At 37.7% G+C, this 20,759-nt stretch overlaps 1 protein-coding gene across 5 annotated transcripts; it reads left to right on the plus strand.

Annotated features, from left to right (window-relative positions):
- Positions 1 to 22: 22 nt before the first annotated feature.
- Positions 23 to 20,657, plus strand: USP16 (ubiquitin specific peptidase 16). Of its 5 annotated transcripts, XM_061359003.1 has the most exons (18): positions 23 to 126; positions 2,140 to 2,238; positions 4,794 to 4,972; positions 5,602 to 5,705; positions 8,082 to 8,185; positions 9,978 to 10,159; positions 11,193 to 11,285; positions 11,961 to 12,091; positions 12,446 to 12,533; positions 13,326 to 13,404; positions 14,269 to 14,360; positions 14,760 to 14,816; positions 15,950 to 16,117; positions 17,077 to 17,746; positions 18,451 to 18,542; positions 19,687 to 19,773; positions 20,088 to 20,244; positions 20,329 to 20,657. In XM_061359003.1, exons 2-18 carry the CDS (start codon positions 2,178 to 2,180, stop codon positions 20,451 to 20,453), a joined length of 2,469 nt encoding a protein of 822 aa, XP_061214987.1. In that variant the 5' UTR covers positions 23 to 126; positions 2,140 to 2,177; the 3' UTR covers positions 20,454 to 20,657. The 5 variants fall into 5 exon arrangements, with proteins under 5 accessions (XP_061214987.1, XP_061214989.1, XP_061214986.1 ...); XM_061359005.1 differs by lacking the exon at positions 23 to 126 and having other exon boundaries at positions 1,830 to 2,238; positions 9,981 to 10,159; XM_061359002.1 differs by lacking the exon at positions 23 to 126 and having other exon boundaries at positions 1,831 to 2,238.
- The last annotated feature ends 102 nt before the right edge of the window (positions 20,658 to 20,759 follow it).

The following is a 20,759-nucleotide window of genomic DNA, read 5'->3' on the forward strand; positions in this document are numbered from 1 at the left end:
CGCGCCGGAAACGCGTATGGCAGCTGGTGAGCCTTGCCCAACCGGCTGTATGATGAGGTGAAGCTGTTGGGGTGTCCCGAGACGGAGCCATGCACCACCAAGCCGTTCACCCCGAGGCACCGTCAGGTAAAGCACGGAAGCCCTTCGGTACTGCTGTCACGGTCCTATAGCCTCGGCTGCCCGACTTCCGCGGCCCGGGACTCGCTCCTCCAGCGTTCTGCAGCGTCCGCTCCGGGCCGAGACACTCGGCTCTTCTGTTGGCTGCGGCGCCTGTCAATGCTGGCACAGGAGGCGGGCGCAGGCCAATCGGAAGCAGGCGGGGCGGTGCAGCACGGTGGGGTGCGCGGCGGCATCGGGGCGAGGCAGGGGTGCACGTGGGTAGTGCGGCCCAGTGCGCGGTGAGTGGGGGTGTCGGGGGGTGACTGCCCTGCGGGGGACCGGCCCTGCGGCTTGGGGACGGGATCAGCCGTGCCGAGTCCCGGGGCGCACCTGCTTCGCGCCGCGGTGGGTCCTGGCTGCGTCTGGGACAGGGAGTGTTGGCTCCCCGCTGTTGTCCGGCGGCCCGGCCTGGTGCTTGGGGCAGGCGCTTGCCGCGCCCCGGTGTTTTCCCGGGCGTTGGCACACCGCTGTGTCTTACCAGAACACCCCCAAACCACCCAAATTGTCGTTTTATTACTTTGGCTGCTGGCTTTGCAGCACTTTTGAGCGGGCTGTTCCGTGAAAAAGGCTAGCGAGGAGTATACTAGACAAGTTCATCCAGAGATAGTGTGGGTTAAACTAACAGCTACATGTATTGATACTGCCCTGACCTCCCGGCAGGAGCAAAGTCTATTTGGAAGGGATTCTGACGGTTTAGAGTTGTTCGTGTAGGATCAAATGTTGTAGATCTTGGCAGAAAAACGTGCTGGGGATTGGGGGGGTAGTTCTTCGGGTGAACTGTCATTTGTTTTCCTGAACAAACTTGAAATGCTAATTTGCAAAAACTGATAATTCTGCTGTTGATGATATGGCTGCCTGTCTGTCATTCAGCAACGGGGTAATCTGTCCTAAAAGCATGCTTCAGAAAGGTTTTCGTTAAGACATCCTCTGTGCCCTATCTGTCAACTTGACTGGTTTGTGAATGCTCCAGCAGAGAGTTCACCCCTAACAGCTATCATGCCTAAACTCTTCCCAGCTCAGTTTCTTTCCAGTTCTGTTGGGCTGGCTTTAGTTGTTGTTTGTGACAGCCCCACACAGGCAGCCGTTCTCTGTGGCTGGTGTGCTGGTGAGTCCAAGCTAAGAAATGGTTTTGAAAGGATGAGTGTTACACAAGTCAGATTTAGTGCGGTGCTAACATGTTTATGCTAAGGGTGGACAGCTGGCTTAGGCCAGCCTGCGAAGACTGTGTAAGGCTGCAGAAACCTGGTTTTGAACCTGCTTAAGTTGTGCGCTTTCATTGTATAGCATATGTTGGGTTTTAAGTTTACCTGATGTTTGTGAATGTTCTTTTGTGAGTTAAGGCACAGACCTCATGGGGCTACAGACTAGAAGCTAAATATATCTGAAGGCAAGTACTTGACTTGGAACTCTGTAGTAACAGATTACTCTCGTTTGGAAGGGTCTACAGGCATATAAATAACAGACCCCTTCTGAATTAGTTGGTTGATAGGTTGGAAAGGTGATGATAAACCTCCCCCAGTGAAAAAAATGAAAAGTTTTGGCTTCCATTGTGTGTATATTTTCAAGTATGTTAGCATATTGGTGTGTGTCAGACTTCTTCAAAGATACAAGGTATTTGCAGTAAACTGAAAGATTGTAATAACTTGGGACAAACCCAATTCTTTTGCCTGTTATTAGTTAAAGCACAAGTACTAAAGGTTTATGGGATTTTTGATGCTTAAGTTTCCCATCTTTTGTATAATATTTTTTATTTAAGGTTTTAAATCATTTCACTTTTATAGTTCACGCTGTCATCTTGCTTATACAGCAGTTCCATTTGTTTCATGCTAAAGTATAATTAATTTATTTTCTTTTGAAAAGCCAAATTAAAACAAGTTAATTCACCTCAAGGAAAATCTTGGCCACAGAAATAATGTATTGTTTAGCACTGAGCAAGTAAAACCAAAGCCTGTTTTCTAATTTATTATTTTTCTTTGCTAGGTCACTGTTCCATGTAAGAAAAATTACAGACTACAAATATGGGAAAGAAACGCATCAAAGGCAAACCTTCACAGTCTGATGAGTCTCCAGATACGCTGGGTGTGTTTCCTCTGAGAAGTTTGTGGTCCTAATGTTTGTTTTAACCTCAAAGAGGGCTTGAAAACTCATTAATATTAGAAGGCCTATACATTAGTCACTGGCTTTGAAGTCTCATTTACAAAGTATAGGTTTGTATAATTGAAACTGGACTGCCAAGAAACTGGGTTGCTACTTAGGTTAAGTATGCTAGAAAATAATAATAATCCTGTCTTGAAAATTAGGATTATTTTCTGGTTTTCAAGAAACTCTGACACACAATTGTTTAGTCATACACAGATTCTATAAAATTCCTCAGAATATAAAGGGTTTGTGGAGTCAGCTGCCAAACTGGTTGTGGTAGGTTTAAGTAGTATTTTCCTAATGAAGATTTTGTTGCAGAAGGTTCTTGCTTCAGTGACAAAGATTGTGATTAAAATGTTCCTGTGAAACCATTTGTCTTTACACTAGCACCTCGCTTAGTACTGTCCCTGGACATCTTAGCTCTCTAGTCATGGTGCTTCTTGGCTAAAACCTCCTTCTCATCCTTGCCTTCTGCTCCTAATCCCAAGTTCATGGTACCCTCCTAGCTCTGCTGGAGCTCACCCCTGTTTTGAAATTTCATGATCTTGTTTACCCTGGTTGATCTAGCTCTTAATTTTGCTTGTGCTGTGTAGTATTCTGTTCTACCACCTTTTCTGGCTGGGTCGCAGATTGTGTCTTACCCATCCCTTTTGCTGGTCCTGACTGGGCAAATGAGTTGGGCCATCCTAATTAGAGGGCACTTACAGTTTTAGCTAGGAGGCTTGGTGTGATGACCTGTCTATTTTAAGTTCAGATCTACTTTACTTTGGTTTCCTGGTTGTCTTGGTCTTGTGTTGCCTTGTATCTTCCTAGCTTCTTTTGTATTTTCTTCCTGAAATCAAGGTCAATGTCTGCTGTGAGTGTTCCACCAAAGAAATCGGTTATGGTGCATTTGCTGATGACATCTCACTTCTTTGGCTAAAAGTAGGCTAGTTTACCCTGACAAAGTCCTGTAAAGCCACAAATGTAAACTAAGATTGATCTTTGTAAATAATTTCACTATAGTAGTAGTGGCAATAAACAAAAGCTTTGTTTAAAAAGACAGTTTTGAAGTTGTAGATGAAGCTTGCAGGTTGTTTGCTGGGGTTTTTTGGTTGGTTGTGGTTTTTTGGTTGGTTTTTTTTTTTTTTAAGGCTTAAAAAGTGTATCTAAATGTCTGTATTTGGCTCTTACTGGCTTGCACTTGTACTCTGGTAAAATCCTGTAGAACAGTAGAATCAAAACTTTTCACCAGTTTCAGCTCATGCCAAGAGAAGTTTCCTGTCTCGAAGCCGTAATCTTGGATATGGTCCCCAACAAAGATAGATTGAGGTTTTTACTCCATCTGAGCAATAAAAGTACTTCTGTAGCAAAGGACTTAAGACAGTTGAATTCTGTGAACAGCTATGTAATTCTTAATAATAGTTTCAGAAAAAAGTGATTTTATTTATTTTTAACATATTAAGTTCATACAGCATTTTCTTTTATCACGGGGTTTGGTGTTTTGTTTTTTTACTTTTGAGGTAACTGTACTGTCAGATATTTGACCCTGTATTTGCAAATTTAGACACTTGTAACTACAAATAGTGAAGAATTGTAGGCTGATGTAGGCTAAATGTCTTAGAAACATGCACAGGAGAAAAAAGGGGGAGGGATTAAAATGTGTTCCTCTTATAATTTTTTTTTTTTCATTTTATTTGGAAGATCTTGAAACAGTTTGCATATGCATTGTTTGTCAATTGCAGTTTCTCTGTTCATGACTCAAGCTTAACAGCTTTTCTTCACGCGAGTGTAGTGTAACCAGCAATCTTAAAAATTAAACAAAGAAGAAATAAGGTAATTAAACTCCTGATAGTAGCTCTTAGCAGCATATGCCTGGTCTCAGTGTAGCCATTCTTAACAGAATGAGGTTAAATAGATGGAGTTCACACCATGCCCAGAAGGTGCAGCTCCAAGAAGGGTGTAGTATTGCAGTGTGGAGTGATAATGGTATAGGCAGGATGACTCTACCATTTGCTTCTACCATAGTCTGCTGTATAATTTCATTGATGCAGCTCAGCTAGAAGTACAACCTCCATACCCTCCACTTTATAGGCTAGCCAGGTGCTGCCTTGGTGGCTGGAAATCATGGCAGTGGGTTGTGTCTGCATCCTGCGTGGTGTGGGAATCGTAAGGCCACCATAACAGAAGCCCAAAGCCTGACACAGTAGGTAGGTTTTTATGCAGAAGTTTTGTCAATAACTCTGACTAAATGTAGGTTTGAGTGATTTTTTTTCTTGGTTTGGTTTGGTTTGTTTGGTGGTTTTTTGGTGTTTTTTTTTGTATCTTAGGATGCAGTAACAATATCCGTGTATGTGAAAGGAGGTAACGAAGGATTTCTTTCTGCTATATCCGCTAAATTGTCAGTGTTTCTTTGACTCTGGAAAGGCTGTCCTAGCTTCTGGATTGCTGTCTGTGTCTTCAACATTTCCATTTGTTATGATACCTGCAACCTTCTCGTGCTTTTTATTTTGTAGAACCTGTGTGCAAGCATATTCGTAAAGGATTAGAACAAGGTCATCTGAAAAAGGCGCTGCTGAATGTGGAATGGCATGTTTGTCAGGACTGCAAGGCAGATAATAAGACACAAGAGAAGTCTGAAGAGGAGACCAGTGAAAGCCCTTCAATATGGTTATGTCTAAAATGTGGCCATAGGGTATCTCTTGTTTTGTTTTTAATTTGTCTTAGTATCTTTCAGTGCCTCATAATATAGTGGAACAAGAGAGTTTCTAATTCAACTCTTATATTCTTTTTATAATTTTAAAAGTGGTGGTACATAAATCATTTTATCTACTGTGGTGTGATTCAAGAATACCTGCTCCGAATTGGAAATGAAGTACTTAGAAGCTTGGCACAAAGGCATTTAGCAGGCTTAAGGCTAGAACACCATCTTGAGGACTTGTTTTCTTAGAAAGTCCAAATTATTTTCCTAAAAAAACAAAAATATCTGTTAATGCTCCTGATTTGTGATTCTTACAGTGAGATCTTATGCTCACATTAGTTTAGTAAACTTAGAACTCTGCATGCTGAAGAGGTTTTTGTCTTGTTCCGTTCTTCAAGCTGTTCAAATTGGAATTTGTAAATTAAATGTTCTGTCCCTGAGCAGCTTTATAGTTATTCTACATCCATTTCTCTCTGCAGAAATAAGGGTCTTAAAATAGAGACCTGACCATCCTAAATAGTTCAACATGATTAAACAGTTTTCATTTTAATTCTTTGTTTATACTTTATGTTTCATTGATAGTCAACTGGATTTTGTGACACTTCTGGTTATCGACATTATAGGGCTGTGGCAGAAATTCTCAAGAACAGCATGCTTTAAAGCATTATGAAACGCCAAGATCAGATCCCCATTGTTTGGTTCTCAGTTTGGACAACTGGAGTGTGTGGTGAGTTTGTCAGGCAACAGTTATAAGCCATAGCTAGAGGGCATCAGAGGCTGGGATATAATTTGTTTTCTTTTCTTTGTGAATTCTAGGATTTACCTTTAGACAGGTATAAAGCATTTCCACACATGAAGTTCTTGGCAGTCTTTGCTGATGTTTGCTAAATAAATACTACTTTCTTGTAAAATTCATAACTAGAAAATTTTTGTAATTGAAGTTGAAATTGACCAACAAGTAAATGGTGCTTTTGCTTGGTCAGAATACTAACGTGGCAAGCAATGTTGATATGTAGCTCTAAATCTTAACTTTCAGTTTTGGGAGAAGCTCCTTTCTTGTGCGCTTCATGACAAACTTATTTTCTCAATAGTGTGACTTCTTAACAGAAAACGTAAAGTTAAGAAGCACAACTGTAGAGTTACAAGATGCTACTGGATCAGTCGATACAAATTGCATCTCCCTGGTAGTTTATCTTCCTCTTAAAAGGAATAGTGCACTACATAAGGGGAAACCTTAATTTTCTAAACTGTGCTATACACAAATACTGTGCCTGACATAAATTTTCATTTTGCCTAGTACCCTTTTTTTTTATAACTCATCTGTCACTGTTCATTTTCATAGTCTTTTTTATATAACAAGATCTTCTTACTTGATTATATTAAACACTTTTATGTGTAATGATCAATGTTTTCATTGAACTCTAGAATGGAAGTAGATATTATTAATTGCATGTATTACTAACGAATTAGTGAACTTTTAAAATTTAAATTAGCATTAAAAATACGGTTTAGAAGTGCTTTATTTTCTCTTTTCCAAAACAGTTTTTAAATCTAAGTGCTTGCAGCTGAGAGGAAGTTGTTGAAGGAAGTTGTTTTGCTTACTTTGCTTCTCGATTTTCTTGGTTGTACAAACTTGCATGAGAAATTAGTCAGTGATTGGTATAAATTGTTATAAATCAAACCTACAGTCAAGAACTGTATTTCACAGTGGGCCTGGTATACAAAAGCAAAACCAGTTTTGGTCAGAATTTATTAATGCTGTGATGTGTGAATAAATCATTTTATGGTGTGTATGCATTTGTGGCTGAAATTGGCATTTAAATAGTACCTGTAAACAGTTAAAATAAATGTTTTGAACTTGGAGAGAAAGAGGAGAGTTCTAGTAATTCATTAAGTTCTGCTGTTTTGGGTTTACAACAAGTGCTGTTGTATGCACGTTCACTACTGGCGTGACACAGCAGTTGGACCTACTTACGTTTTTTCCCCCTACCAGTCAAACAGCCATCACTGGGAAAAAAAAAAAACCAACTTCTTCCAATGCCTTGATTTCCTCAAGGTTACCTACAATATTTTTGACAGATAAAAGTTATGATGTAAACATTACCCATGGAAATAACTATCTTTTATTATTCAGGAGTAAGAATGCCTATTTTTATAATTAACCAGACAGACCATAAGTACATAATCAGGGGTACAAAAGTTGAGCCGATTTTGAGCAGATTTTTTTACTATGACATGAAGAAATGTGAAAATTGCAGCTAATTTCAGGGATGCTGGAGATTTAGGGAAGCAGTTTGCTGCAGACTTTTACTGCTTTTAATATCAGAAAGTAGTCTGATTTATGGTAATCCTGAAATCTGCTAAATGCATTTGTGCCTAAGAACTGTAATTGGTGTGTTTCAAAATGTTAAGTATTTGCAATTTCTTCAATTCTTTTTCCACCTATTCAAAGAGCTGATTCGGCAGAACTGCAAAAATCTATACAGACAACTCTCCTTCAGCTCTGTGTGTTCTGGCAGAATTTTACTTAAGCCTTTATCACTGCAGCTTCTTGCACAATTTTGTTTTAAACAGACTAGTGGCCTAACCATGCGCTTTCTTGCTCATAAAGACACAAATAGGTTTGTATCAGCAATGGAAGAGCAAATAAAAATGTGCAGGACTAATGAAGGGCAACAATTTATTTCTTACCCAGTTTAAATAAAATTAAATACTTGCTTGGCTAGAATACTCGTAGTATTTTTACATGCCATAACAATGTAAGTAATTCCCTCTAGGTCCTGATATCTTTGTTGATTTTGGCAAAATTTTCCCTGCATTTATCTTACTTGCAACAAGGTTTCTAAGCACAGCTTTTTAGAGTCTAATTTATACTTATAAATCACAGCCTCCAGTCATTGAAAGAATTTAGTAGAGATAATTTTTAAGCTTTCTTTTCTTGATTAGAAATAGATTGAACTCTTCTCCAAGACTTCTAAACCTTAAAATAAATCTTGTAATTTTGTGTAATGAACTGCATCAAACAAGCAAATAGTTTAGGAATCTTAAACAATAGAAAAAAAATAGGATTAATTCTCTTTCTTTTTTGGGGTGGCGGAGACAGGTGCTACATATGTGATAATGAAGTTCCGTATAATACTTCAAGCCGATTGGGCCAGACTGTGGATTATATTAGAAAACAAGTTTGCACTGGCTCATCACATACAGGTAAGTAATTGTAGTATGCATACAGTAAATCGGAAAGTCCCTTAAATGTAGGAGATACTACTGTAAATCCAGAATGTACACTAAATAAGATTTAACTTTTGGAGTATTTTGTAATTAAAGTAAAAAGCTAATACCCTGTTCTTTTTTGATTTTTTCCCCTCCTGTATCAGAGTTCAGATAGCATAAGCACTGTTTTAACCTATGCCCCTAATTGGACCAGGATTTTGCTCAGTGTTTCCTAAGCTTTTACAGACCAGAAATACACGAATAGGAGCGGAAAAAATACAATATTACTGTGACATTTTTAATTTTATTTATTTATTTTTAATGTGTTGCTCAGTTGTTCTGTAAGGCATTGACTTTTGGTACTTAGAAGTGCTGTGTTTATTCATCAGAATTGCTTAGTCTGTCTTGAGATTTGAAGGATACTTTGAGTGTTTAAAAGTATTTTTGTAGGTCCTTGTGCATGTATTAGCTGGAATTACTGTCTCCAGCTGTTGTAGCACATGAAGACATATACAAGAGGATTTGTCTGCTGGGTCTGTACATTTCGTTTAGGTAGCTGCAGTGCCTTCAGAATGCCCCTAAAACAGCATGTTCAGCCTGCAGTCCGTAAAACGTGGTTGTTTAAAAGGAGATAAACGCAGCAAACCCGCCCACTTTCCACAGTGGCAAAACTGGTTTTGTGCAAGGAATTTCCACTAGAAAACCTGGAAGAATTTGCGTATCAAAATAAATGCTGTAACTCATAGCTATCAAAAATTACACATTTGGGTGAAATTGTAGCCCTCTTGGGAAATAGATCACAACCATCCAGCAACGCCAAGTGGCTGTCTCCAAATATTTGTTCAGGAAGCAGCTGGTGTTTTCCCACAGAGACCAGAATCTTTGAGTGGTTTTGGTCAGTCTTTTCCAGATGTATAGTTTTTCTGCATCTAATATCCTTGACCTTCATATTGGTTCCCAAAATTCTCCCTTTCAGGTTTGAACTGGAAAACAAATGAATACCTGGTTGTGGTTGTTGCTTCAGGTGCGCTATCTGTTGTCCATCCATCTGTTTCTTGTCCATCTGCAGAGACTGTACTGTCTGTTGCCCTTTCTTTCTTTGAGCTGGTGTTACGTTATTTTAAAGTTAATCTTGGCTCACAGCTCTATTTGTCAGAAACTGAATCAATAGTAGACTGCCAAACTGGCAGAACCAGTGTGGGTGTTATTCTGAAAATTAACCAGAATTCCTTTATACTTTTATTATGGTCATTGAAATTTTGAACTATGCGCCGAAGTAATTTTAGGGAAGATATCTTAATGTTTTAAAGAATATAAACCTTCCAGTTTCATCTGCCTAGGTTCGTGAAATGAACATGTGAATGTGTTCACAGTGGGAGGCCTGTGCATTTCATTTCAGTCAAAAGGGGTATCTCAGATACCATCATGTCAGATGTTGTATAAAGCCCTAACATATATGGTTTGCGACCGGAATTAAACTTCAGATAACACATGCAGAGTTTCAGAGATTGATGGTATGAATGGCTTGTGGGCCAAGTGGCGTGTTTAAATTGCACGCTGATCTGAAATGACATTTCATGGGTTTGTTGATGTTTTTGTTTGGTTTGTTTGTCAACTGCTGTTACCTAGACAGTTTAAGAACCTACCTCAGTAGCATTACGCAATTGCAGAATTAATTATATGTTGTAAGTTTTAAACATCATAAATTGCTGATGCCTGTATTTTTTTCCTAGCACATTCCCTGTTACTGGATAATATGTAGTATGTTTTTTCTTTATTATTTCAGTAGAAAAGCAACAAGAGAACAAAGAATTTGAAAATAAAAAAGTAGAAAAGGACAGCAAAAATGAGCAAGAAAAAGAAGTCTCGCTTAAAGAAGAGAATTCTAACTCAAGTACTAACTCAGAAGTGACTGTGAAGGGACTTAGTAACCTGGGGAATACATGTTTCTTTAATGCAGTGATGCAGGTATGGTAGTTACTGCTTAAAAAAGAAACCTTAAACAAACCAGCCAACAACAAAAACCCAAACCTTTGAATAAAAACAAACAAACAAACCAAAAAAAGCCAAAGTCAATCAGCGCACAACTCCCCTGCCACCAGTATTTCACAATGACACAATTAAAACGTTTGGGATTTTTGGTTTGGTTTGCTTTGTTTTTTTTATCTGCCAAGAACGATGCGTTCTTTCTAAAAATAGAGTGTTGGCCCAGAGAAATATGAAGTAATGGAGCTGCAGGTTCAGACTTGCTGAAAGGGAAAATATGACAAACTGCCTTGTCTTTGAGGGACAGCATCTTTTGCTGATGTAGACTGAGCATGCCAAATTCTTGCTTTTATAAAAAAATAGTCTGGCACATTGCCCTTGCTGACCTGTTAGAATATAAGAGATTAATACCCAAACACCATGTGTGTTTACTGAAACACAAATGTTTCTCTCGGCAACAGGAAATCAAACAAAACTCAGTGTTAACAGGAGGAGCATATTGCATTGCTATCTTGTGTGGCTTGCTCATCTAAGCAGTGGTTGAATATAATAAGCTTGCTCTTTACATGCAAGTTCTAGTACACATGAATCTTGCGCTCTTTGGCTTTTGATACTGAAGCTTTACTCAAATTTGTACTCACAGGTTTTAGTAAACAATTTGTTTTATTTTTTAAACATGTTTTAAACCAAGTGAATATACACACTCCATTTTACCTTTTGATTTTTAGAAAACAGACACTAGGAAATAGACAGAAGATCAGTCTGTAGAAGAATTTAGGGTTTCTGCAATCTAATACAGAGAGAACACCTGACTCCCATTAGCTGTATGGAGTGTACCTTTAACTGTTAGACACCATTAGAATTTCTGGAGTGGTGGTTTCCACTCTAGTTCTGTATTTGGGAAAAATAAATTGATACTAATCTGGTTGCTGCCAGTTCCATGACCAGTGGAACTCAACTGCTCTTCCTCTTGTTCCCAGTTACCAATCTTTTTTCTTTCTTTTGTGTTCTGCAGAATTTATCACAAACTCCAGTCCTGAGGGAGCTGCTTAAAGAAGCTAAAATGTCTGGCACAACCGTTAAAATCGAGTCACCTGAGTTATCCGTGGTATATATGCTTCGACTTCCATACTGTTTCTTTCCACCTTCAGAGCCTGTTAAAGAATCAAGAAGCACTCATCTCTGGATTTTAAATCTGTTTCAGCTAAATAATAAGATTAAGATGTAAAATCAGCAGGAACTTCACCACTGACTTCCGTAAAGCTGCTTCTGAAGTCCACAGAGTTCTTTCATTCAAAGTGAAAGAGCAATGATTCATTAGCTATTAGTTGTCAGTTGTTAGTACTTACATTATGATTAAGTTATTTAAAGGGTGAAAATATGTAACTTTTCCTGCAATGGTGCTTGTCTAAATGCAAAATAGGAAACTAGAGGATGTCTGTGGTGGTAACTGAAATAACACACCTCTCATTACAGTTAGGGATTTGGAAGGGAAAGAAGGGTTGTGCATTTTAAGAAATTGTTGGGTTTTTTTTCTAATAAAAGCAAGAAATCTAGAGTTGCAACTAAGCAGTAAATAATGATTCTTAGCCCAGTGTTTTGGTTTCACCTCAATAGAATCCACCTGTTGATTGTTTTTGTTAGGTTAATTTACTGCCATTTTGGAGGGTTTGTTTATAATAATGTTTTCAAGTGCTGAAGTGTTCAGGTAAGGAGAACTTACCCCAGAAGGATCTGTCACCAAATTAAGGCAAAACAACTTTGTTGCTTTTCTTTAAAACAGGAACCTCAGCTGATAAAACTCGATCAGCCAGGTCCTTTGACGTTAGCCATGTATCAGTTCCTGACAGAAATGCAAGAGACAAAAAGAGGGGTCGTCACTCCTAAGGAACTTTTTGCTCAGGTTTGTAAAAAGTGAGTATCTTTACAATTACATGTCATAGTGACTATGAAAAAAGTTTGCTATTTAAAAAGTCAGTTTTGTAAAATTTGCATAATATGTAACATATTTTACGTAGCCTGTAAAATTTGTATAATATGTAACAAGCTTTGAAATAAGAGGATAAAAAGCAAATATAAATGAAGTAAAATGAAAGATTAACAGTGACATATTCTGATTAGCTAACTTCATATTTTTAGAAAACACCATATGTAGGCATTTGTTGCTTTTTTATACATACACTCTTAAGACTTTGCCCTTTTATGTCTGATTTGTTTTTAATTTGTTCAAGTTCAGTTATACTTTACAACCATCATTTCACTTAACAGAGCAATACGATTTAAAGGTTATCAGCAACAAGACAGTCATGAGTTGCTTCGTTATTTACTTGATGGAATGAGATCAGAAGAAATGCAAGTGAGTGCTAATTTCATAGTTGTGCTAACCTGTCTTCTTCATGCTGTAGATCAAGACTTTCCCCTCTGCTGAGAGGAGAAAGAACATTCTTTCTAAGTTGAACTCTCAGAGTGGTTTGTGCTGCTCATAACACGCACTTCAGGCAGGTGAGCTACAAAGCTGTAGAACAGGGCAGCTTCTAAGCAGCATGGTTGTAAAGGAACAACCATGGGTATTACAGGCCACAAACTTCCCTCTTTGAATACTTTTGTTAAATTAAAGTAGTATCTCCTGCATATATTGCATGTGCTGTTTAGGTTTCTAAGGTAATGATATTTTCTACCATTTTACAAGGCAGTGAACTGATTATTCTCTATGCTTAAGCCAAGTAGAAAGGTTCAGTTTTGCTTGCTTTAAAGGTCTTTGGTTGCTTCAACACTACTAACATAAATGTCTATTGTCCTTCAGAAATAGATTGATTTGTCCAAAATTTCTACAGAAAAGCATGGCGTATGTGTACTGTCCCTAACGAAATGTTCTTTTTTAATTAATTTCTGAAATGCCTGAAAGCTCACTTAATTTGGAAAAGTATTTTACACTTAGGCTTACGTTCTTACATCATAATTGCAACATTAGAGTTCCAAGCTTGTTTCTTGGTTGTTGTTCTTTTTTTGGCATTTGTGGTGAATTGTATTGATTCTCTTAATTATTGGTGATTAAATTTTTTTCCTCCATCTGAAACATTTTGTGAAATTAACTAGTTAGAATTAGTTTAGGAAATTTTACAGCATGTGTTTGGTTTGAAAATTTCAGCAAATAAGTGTTGGAATACTGAAGGCACTGACTGACTCTAACAAACAAAATGAAGAAGAAATGAAAAAGAAAATTAAAGGTAAAATATATGTTCCTGATATTGTGGTAATTTAAAACCTTGTTTCATTGAAGTACACAAAGTAACACTAATAGTATCAACTATTAAAACAATTTATGTTTAATTGTACAGTTTTATGGGATCTCTTGAGTATGTGTGTATCTAGAGTATAGAGTTCAATAGTGTTAAGTCTATTTAAATGTCTTACCGAACCTTAACAGTCCGAGAGAGAGTTGATTCTATAGACATTATACATTAAAATATGTTTGGGTAGTGTTTAATTATTCAGATATTATCACATGAATGTAATTATTCATTTAATAATATTCATCTAATAATCCATTGGTACTTAACAGTGGTATAAAAGGGAAACAAACATTGAAAGAAGAATTTTTAAACTTTTCAACATTACTTAGGTTAGAAGATGAAGAGCAAGTTTAAGTTTAAATTGTATGCTACACTGAAAATACAGCTTGAGGAAATTGCTTTTGGTTTAGGGCACTTATACAGACCAAAGTTGGTGCTTGGTTTTTAGATTCAGACAGCTTTTTGAGTTAAGTCGTGAGAGAAAATGGGAACTCTTACTGGGATGCAGTACTTCTGAGAAAATGAGGAAATGTGTTTGGGTTGAGAAAGTAGTGAAGATGTTGGTTCAGTCAAGCTGTCTTCTGCAAGTCTGTTTTTGCTTCCATTTCTTTGATATATGAAAGAATCTTAAGAATCTTGCTGTATTTCTGAAGGAAACTAGAACAGACCAACACATTCCGTCATGCATCTTGTATATGTATTCACTTTGTTTTAAAGGTGGTATGCCATAACTAAATTAGGTGTCGGTATATTCAGTGTAATATTGCTAACTTTACTGTATACTTTGTCAATTCTCAGAATATGAAAAGAAAAAGGGAATACAGAGTTTTGTGGATCGGATTTTTGGTGGAGAATTAACCAGTACAATTATGTGTGAGGAATGCAGAACCGTAAGTAAATTGCCTGCTTTGAATAGCCTAGAGTATGATTTTATGTAATCTGTGTAATGTAGGAGAACACCAAAACAGCTATATGTAGATGTAAGTGAAACTAGTGAAGTGGGGTTTTTTGGTGGATTGTTTTTTTTTTCTTCGTTTAATGCATTTCTAGGAGTTGGCTAGCTACATGCATTTCAAAGAGGAGCATGGTTTGGCTGGAATCTTTCTTCCCTTATGTTATAAAGCTATATTTTAGTCATGGATAGCTGTTTGTCAAGGTAGATTAGCTGTGTTATGTTTGTATGCACTTGTGAAAACATGACTTAAATGCAAACAAGGCTACATACAGCCTCGACAGCAAGCCAGCCACTTCCAAACAATATTAAACTGGACTTGTATATGCATTTAAAGGTATCCTTGGTCCATGAGTCTTTCCTTGATCTGTCACTTCCTGTACTGGATGATCAGGTAAGAAATTATATGTGCTTGCCTTTTGCATTAGTTTTTGTTCCCTTACATGAACACACCTTTATTATATAATCAGTAGGGAATGAATCTATGCATATTTCTAAATGTTTCTTCTGAAACTTAAAATAAGTCTGCCCAGAAGGCTAGAAAATAAAATACATTTTTTTGAGAGTCATTCTTGTATGTCGTGGCTCATAAATGGTCTCTAGAAAATCTGATAGTCTGTTGGTAATATTGCTGCTTTGTCAATTAGCATTTCTAATGTAGAGGTTGGCTTAGGTGGTAGTCTGGAATGTACCAATGTTGTCTTACTATTGTAAAAGGCTGTTTCAAAAAACAAGGCTTCCCAACTCATCTTCACTGTTGTAAAACTAAATTGCATGACAATGATGGGTGCCACCAAACAAGTGGTTGCTTGAGTGCCCTCCCCCTTTTTTTTTTTTTAATCCATTTTTCTCTGCTGAATGCAGAAATACTTCTCATAATATTCACTTTATTACATAAAGTTGGTAGGATAGCATGTAGTTTGATCAGTACTGATTTATTTGATTGATCTCTAGATATTGAGTGTAGGCTTGATTTGCTTTGGATTTCGTATTGATAATCTTTATATGTAATGTTTCAGATTTGCTGTGTAGCCCTGCTCACACAAAAGTTAAAGAGTAAATATCAAAATGAAACCCCCTCAACCAAAGGGATTGTATATCTTTTGCAACAAACAAATTTCACTGTAGCAGAAGCAAACAAATTCTGTGGCAGGCAGTTCAACTGCAGATGTCTCTGTGTAAAATGTTATTCCTCAGTGCATTTAATGAGACTTACATCTGTTAGAGCCAAAGGTAATGTTGCCCCTTTACAGGTTCAGAATTTGGCCCTTGATTTTTCATACTGTTTCATTCTGGAAGTCATTGTTTGACGTGGGCTTCCTCTGGAGTGAGACACTTCTTTTGTAAATGTTAGGGTGGCATAAATGAGTTACTTGTATGTTATAGTCACTAAAATGCTTTCTCTTGAGCTGAAAACTCCAATAACTTCTCATCCGTAGAGTTTTCTTTTGAATATTGTTATTTGAGACAGTAACATCTCTACTACTGTGGTTGTTTTGTGGCTTTTTGCATGTTTTTTTTTCACAGAAAGTAAAAAATACAAATGAGAGAAACATTAAGAAAAACAAAGAAAAGGAATCTGAAGATGAAGAGAACAAAAACAATGACTGTTACCTTAAGCAGAGAGATGAGCCCCCTGGTATAAGTAAGCACCTTCAGAAAAAAGTAAAGAAACAGGCCAAAAAACAAGCCAAGGTTGGTTTTGATCAGTATTTCACTTTTATTAATGAAGTGCTTGCAACTTCTAGTAAAACAAATTCTTTTTGCTTCTTCAGATTAGGTAGAGACCACTTAGAATTTCTACTCTGTAAATGCACAACTGATAAGACCAATTTTATCTCCATCATTCCTATTAAGAAGTTAAATATTTTGTTAAAAGTTGCTGTGCTATATATAAGCTAATATCCAGAGGAATGTGGAATTGTGATGCTTGTATGAAGTCATTAATTTGCTTCAGACAGCTGTTCTCTAGTCATTGATTGCAAGAATACTCACAAAACTATATCCTTTCTTATGTCTGTTCTAAAGAGAATCCTGAATGTATTTTGAAGATACTGTGTAACAAGGAACATTGGGAACTATAGCATACAATCACAGAATGGTTTGGGTTGGAAGGGACCTTAAAGCTTATCTAGTTCCAACCCCCCTACTGTGGGCAGGGACACCTTCCACTAGACCAGGTTGCTCAAAGCCCCGTCCAACCCGGTCTTGAACACTGCCAGGGATGAGGCAGCCACAGCTTCCCTGGGCAACCTGTGACAGTGCCTCACCTCCCTCACAGTGAAGAATTTCTTTCTAAATCCAATCTAAATCTCCCCTCTTTCAGTTTAAAGCCATTCCCCCTTGTCACTACAGTCCCTTGTAAAAAAAGTCCCTTTTCAGCTTTCTTCTAAGCCCTGTTTATGTACTTGAAGGCTGTTGTGAGGTCTCCCCAGAGCCTTCTCATCTCCAGGCTGAACAAGCTCTCTCGGCTTGTCTCAGTGAGAATAAATTCAGTATATTAGTCACCTCTGGTTATTAAATCATATTTTCCCACCCTATGCATCTATGGCATGCTACAAAACTTTTGATAAAGAAATGGTAATAAATGCTAAATGTAATTTAAACTTGCTCTGGTTTTTGTATTCTTCTATGTTACATATTCCAATTTGCAGAGCCAGCGCCGTCAACAAAAACTTCAAGAAAAGGTGCTTCACTTGACAGATATCTGTGCAACTGAACAGCCAGAAAAAGATGTTGAATACAACCAAGAATCAGAGGCAGAAATTGACTCTGAAATGCCTGATATGAAGCAAGAAGAGGAGTCATCAAATGATTGCAAAGATCACTGCTTAACTCAAAAAGACTTGAGTATACAGGGAAAGAGTATAGAAGTTCAGAGCATGCATGAAAATACAGGAAAGCCAGAACAAGAGTGTGTAGAAAAGGAGTCTCTCAGAGATCTCCCTATGGAAGGCTTAGATTGTCCTGGAGAGTTACTCAATGGACTTGACAATGTATCTTTGAAAGATGAAGATGATGAAAATAATGAGGAAGAGCTTGCTACTGACTTTTCAAAACTACATTTGGGTGCCAATGCTGAATCTGATATGAGTACCTTAGATGACCTACAGTCTGTTCCCATCAAGACATGCGAAGTACTGACTGAAGATCCAGAGAAAGCATTTTGTACTCTTGCGAATAGGGAAGATCTGAACCCGGAAGAAGGTTCAATCCATCACTGTTTGTATCAGTTTACCTGTAATGAAAAACTTACTGAGACCAATAAACTACTCTGTCATGTATGTACACAAAGACATTATGGACCAAAGAAGAACATAAAAAGTATGACAAGTTATCTTTAAGAAAACAAATATTCTAAATATGTCCCTTTCTGCTGCTTGGGTGGGTGAGGGAGTGGAGAGCAATGTCCCTAAAGTGGCATTGGTGTAACTTTAACTTGGATATGTGGAACTAGTGTTCAGTGGGTAGGTTGTGAGAACCTTTTTTCATACAGGTTAATACAAGTAAGTCCTTAACTGAGCAGAATAATAGGCTCACAAGCTCAGGTACAGAATACTGCAGGACTGAAAAAGAGGAGTGGGTTTGGATTTGGTGGGAGGAAAAGGGCATTGCAGTCTAAAAATAAATTTTGTGAGTAAATGTTGTGAGTAGAGATTTAGCAGGTGACTTTTTTTCCCTGTTTACTCCTTAAATAGCAAAATTCTGCTGAGACAGTAATAGGGAAATCCTGTTGGTGTTTGCACAAAAGGCTGGTAAAAGATGCGTGCAATTTCTGATGATGAGACTTGTGGAGAAGGGGAGAGAATTCATCCTGCTTGTGCGGACACTGCTTAGTAACATGAGGGGTTACTTTTGTTATATGGAGTCTGCAAGATGGCAGCTGTTGTACAGTTCATCAGGTTAAGGGGGAATATTCCATTTCTCAGTTCTAGTAGATTACATTAGAGCAGCCTAAATAGTGAAAATAAATTCTTGGTGTAACATTTGTTTAGACATTAATCATTGGTGGTTTTTCTTTTCTGCAGGTGAAAAATATATTTATACTAATGCCAAAAAGCAGATGCTAATCTCTCTTGCTCCTCCCGTTTTAACTCTTCACTTAAAAAGGTTTCAACAGGTAAGTAGCAGGCTGATAACTGCAAAAACGCGTATGTAAACAGTATCAGTTTAATATGTATATATGCACATAATACTAGCTTAACTTAAATTATTGTTAGCATATTTTCATGCGGGACTGTTTTGGTTTAGGGTTTTCTTTTCCAATGTTCAGAAGGCATTGGTGTGCAGCATTGTTTGTTGTGGCCTTCGAGGAGCTGGGGTGTATTTTCCTGAAAGAATATTCCTTTAGTTACCTGGAAAACACTGTTTTATGAGCTTATTCGCAGTACGTTCCCTCACCGTTGTTACTGCTTACTGGATTAAGCAGCATCTTGGCATTAATTGTTTCCTGCTACTACAGCAGGTTCAGTACAGATAGAATAAGATCCCTTACTAAATGAGTGTAACAAGTAGGTCCATAAAATTGGAAAATATTCTGAGCCTTATGAGGTGATGGTGGTGAAGGACAGAGAATGGAGAGTAATGTGACTTGAGTCTTATTTGTAGACACTGAAATAAAGTGGCTTATGTTTTTTCCAAGTTGTAGGAAAAATTTTAGGGCTTTAAGTTTTAAGGAGAGAAAGAGGAATGGGATGGGGATGGGAGACAGTATCACCTCTTCTGAATTTAAAACTGTTCAGTGTTTTGGTCAAAAAGCTTGAAAAATAAGGGAGGTAACTTTAAGTAGATGAAAAACAATTTCAAAATGGAAATGTGTAGCTTATTCCAAGAGACTGTAACATAATTAAGAAAATAGTATTTGTCATCTTCTCCTTTTGTTTTTCTAGTTTGATACTGGAAGATTATTTACATAGGGCAGGAGTAGAATTTACATCAGTTCTGATGATATAAAATTAGATCCTCAAGCATATCACAATATCTGAGAAGCAAGAGATGTCCTCATAGCTACATAAGTGCATTAAAGCTGATTCTTTCTCTACTTTTGCTACCTTTAAGTTACCGTGAGTTGAAGACCCATGTTAACTTGTGCTTCAGCGCAGCATGTGGGGGCATTGGAGAGAAAAAGAAGTGTTGCTTTTTCCCCAGTTTTGTGGGATGTAAACCTGAGTTTGTATTGTTGAAACTTCAACCCAAAACACTTAGTAACTAAGCGTGGCTTTAATACCTACATTTTAACTTTATGGGATTTTACTTTGTTTAAGGCTGGATTTAATCTCCGGAAGGTTAACAGGCATATCAAGTTTCCAGAAGTGATAGATTTGGCTCCTTTCTGTACAGCTAAATGTAAAGTAAGTGGGAAAACAATCAGATTCTCCTTTCCCGTGTTCTAACAAGCTTTCCTGATTAAGCTGTTTAGCAGGATCTTTGTAGAATGGTTGTCAAGCTTCCGTTATTTTGTGTGATAATACAGGGTAACTTAAAAGCGCAGCTTGTACTTGAGTCAGCATATGTCCATTGACCATCGCTGTACTGCTTGCATGAATCTGCAGTGACCAGCTTCCCTTTCATCAGCAAGCAGATCAGAGCATAGTGAAGAGTTTGCATTCTGGCCTTGCTTAAACCCCAGTACCTGACTGGCATGCCTAAACTTCTGCTTTTGTAGAATGTGGCTGAAGGGAATACAAAAGTATTGTACTCTCTCTATGGAGTTGTTGAGCACAGTGGAACAATGAGGTCTGGGCACTATACTGCATATGCTAAAATGCGAAGTATGAGCAACCATCTCTCTGATCTTGTCCTTCGAGGACAATCTCCTCAAGGTAAATAATTTGAAATATTTTACAAATTCTTGATTGCTTCAATTCTTCATAATAACTTTTACTCCTAAATTCTTCCTTTCACAGCTTTAGAAACTGAACCAGTAAAAGGGCAGTGGTTCCACATCAGTGACACCCACGTACAAGCTGTGTCTGCATCAAAAGTGCTGAGCTCTCAAGCCTATCTTCTCTTTTATGAGCGACTCCTTTAACTCATCTGAGGTGGTGAGAGGTGGTTATCTTCAGGTGGTCTGAAAGAAGGAAGACTTGCAAATCATGGTGGTAACATGTTGTAGCTACTGTATACAACTGCAGGAATATACTTTATGCTTCTCAGACACACTGACAAGTGGTTAACTTATACTTTTCCCAGTGTTTTCACTGCTTTTCAATAAAGGTCTTTTACAAAATTACAATGTTCAGTTTCTGTGGAGTGCATTGGCACAGACAAGGAACCACTACTTTTAGTTTCCTGCAAGTGCTATACATTTCAGTCAGCTTTCACTTTAAAGGGAACA

The sequence above is a fragment of the Neopsephotus bourkii genome, unplaced genomic scaffold (assembly GCF_033783945.1).
Source record: "Neopsephotus bourkii isolate Nb327-2 ecotype Australia unplaced genomic scaffold, CSIRO-AGI_Nbou_v1 NB_962, whole genome shotgun sequence".
NCBI lineage: Eukaryota > Metazoa > Chordata > Aves > Psittaciformes > Psittacidae > Neopsephotus > Neopsephotus bourkii.

What these genes read in the sequence shown, in the direction of transcription:
- USP16 (XM_061359003.1), top strand. Translation starts at nt 2,178, where the DNA reads ATGGGAAAGAAACGCATCAAAGGCAAACCTTCACAGTCTGATGAGTCT. An exon ending in TCTTTAATGCAGTGATGCAG is followed by an intron (nt 10,160 to 11,192) that starts GTATGGTAGTTA and finishes TGTGTTCTGCAG; the next exon opens with AATTTATCACAAACTCCAGT. An exon ending in ACTTAAAAAGGTTTCAACAG is followed by an intron (nt 18,543 to 19,686) that starts GTAAGTAGCAGG and finishes ACTTTGTTTAAG; the next exon opens with GCTGGATTTAATCTCCGGAA.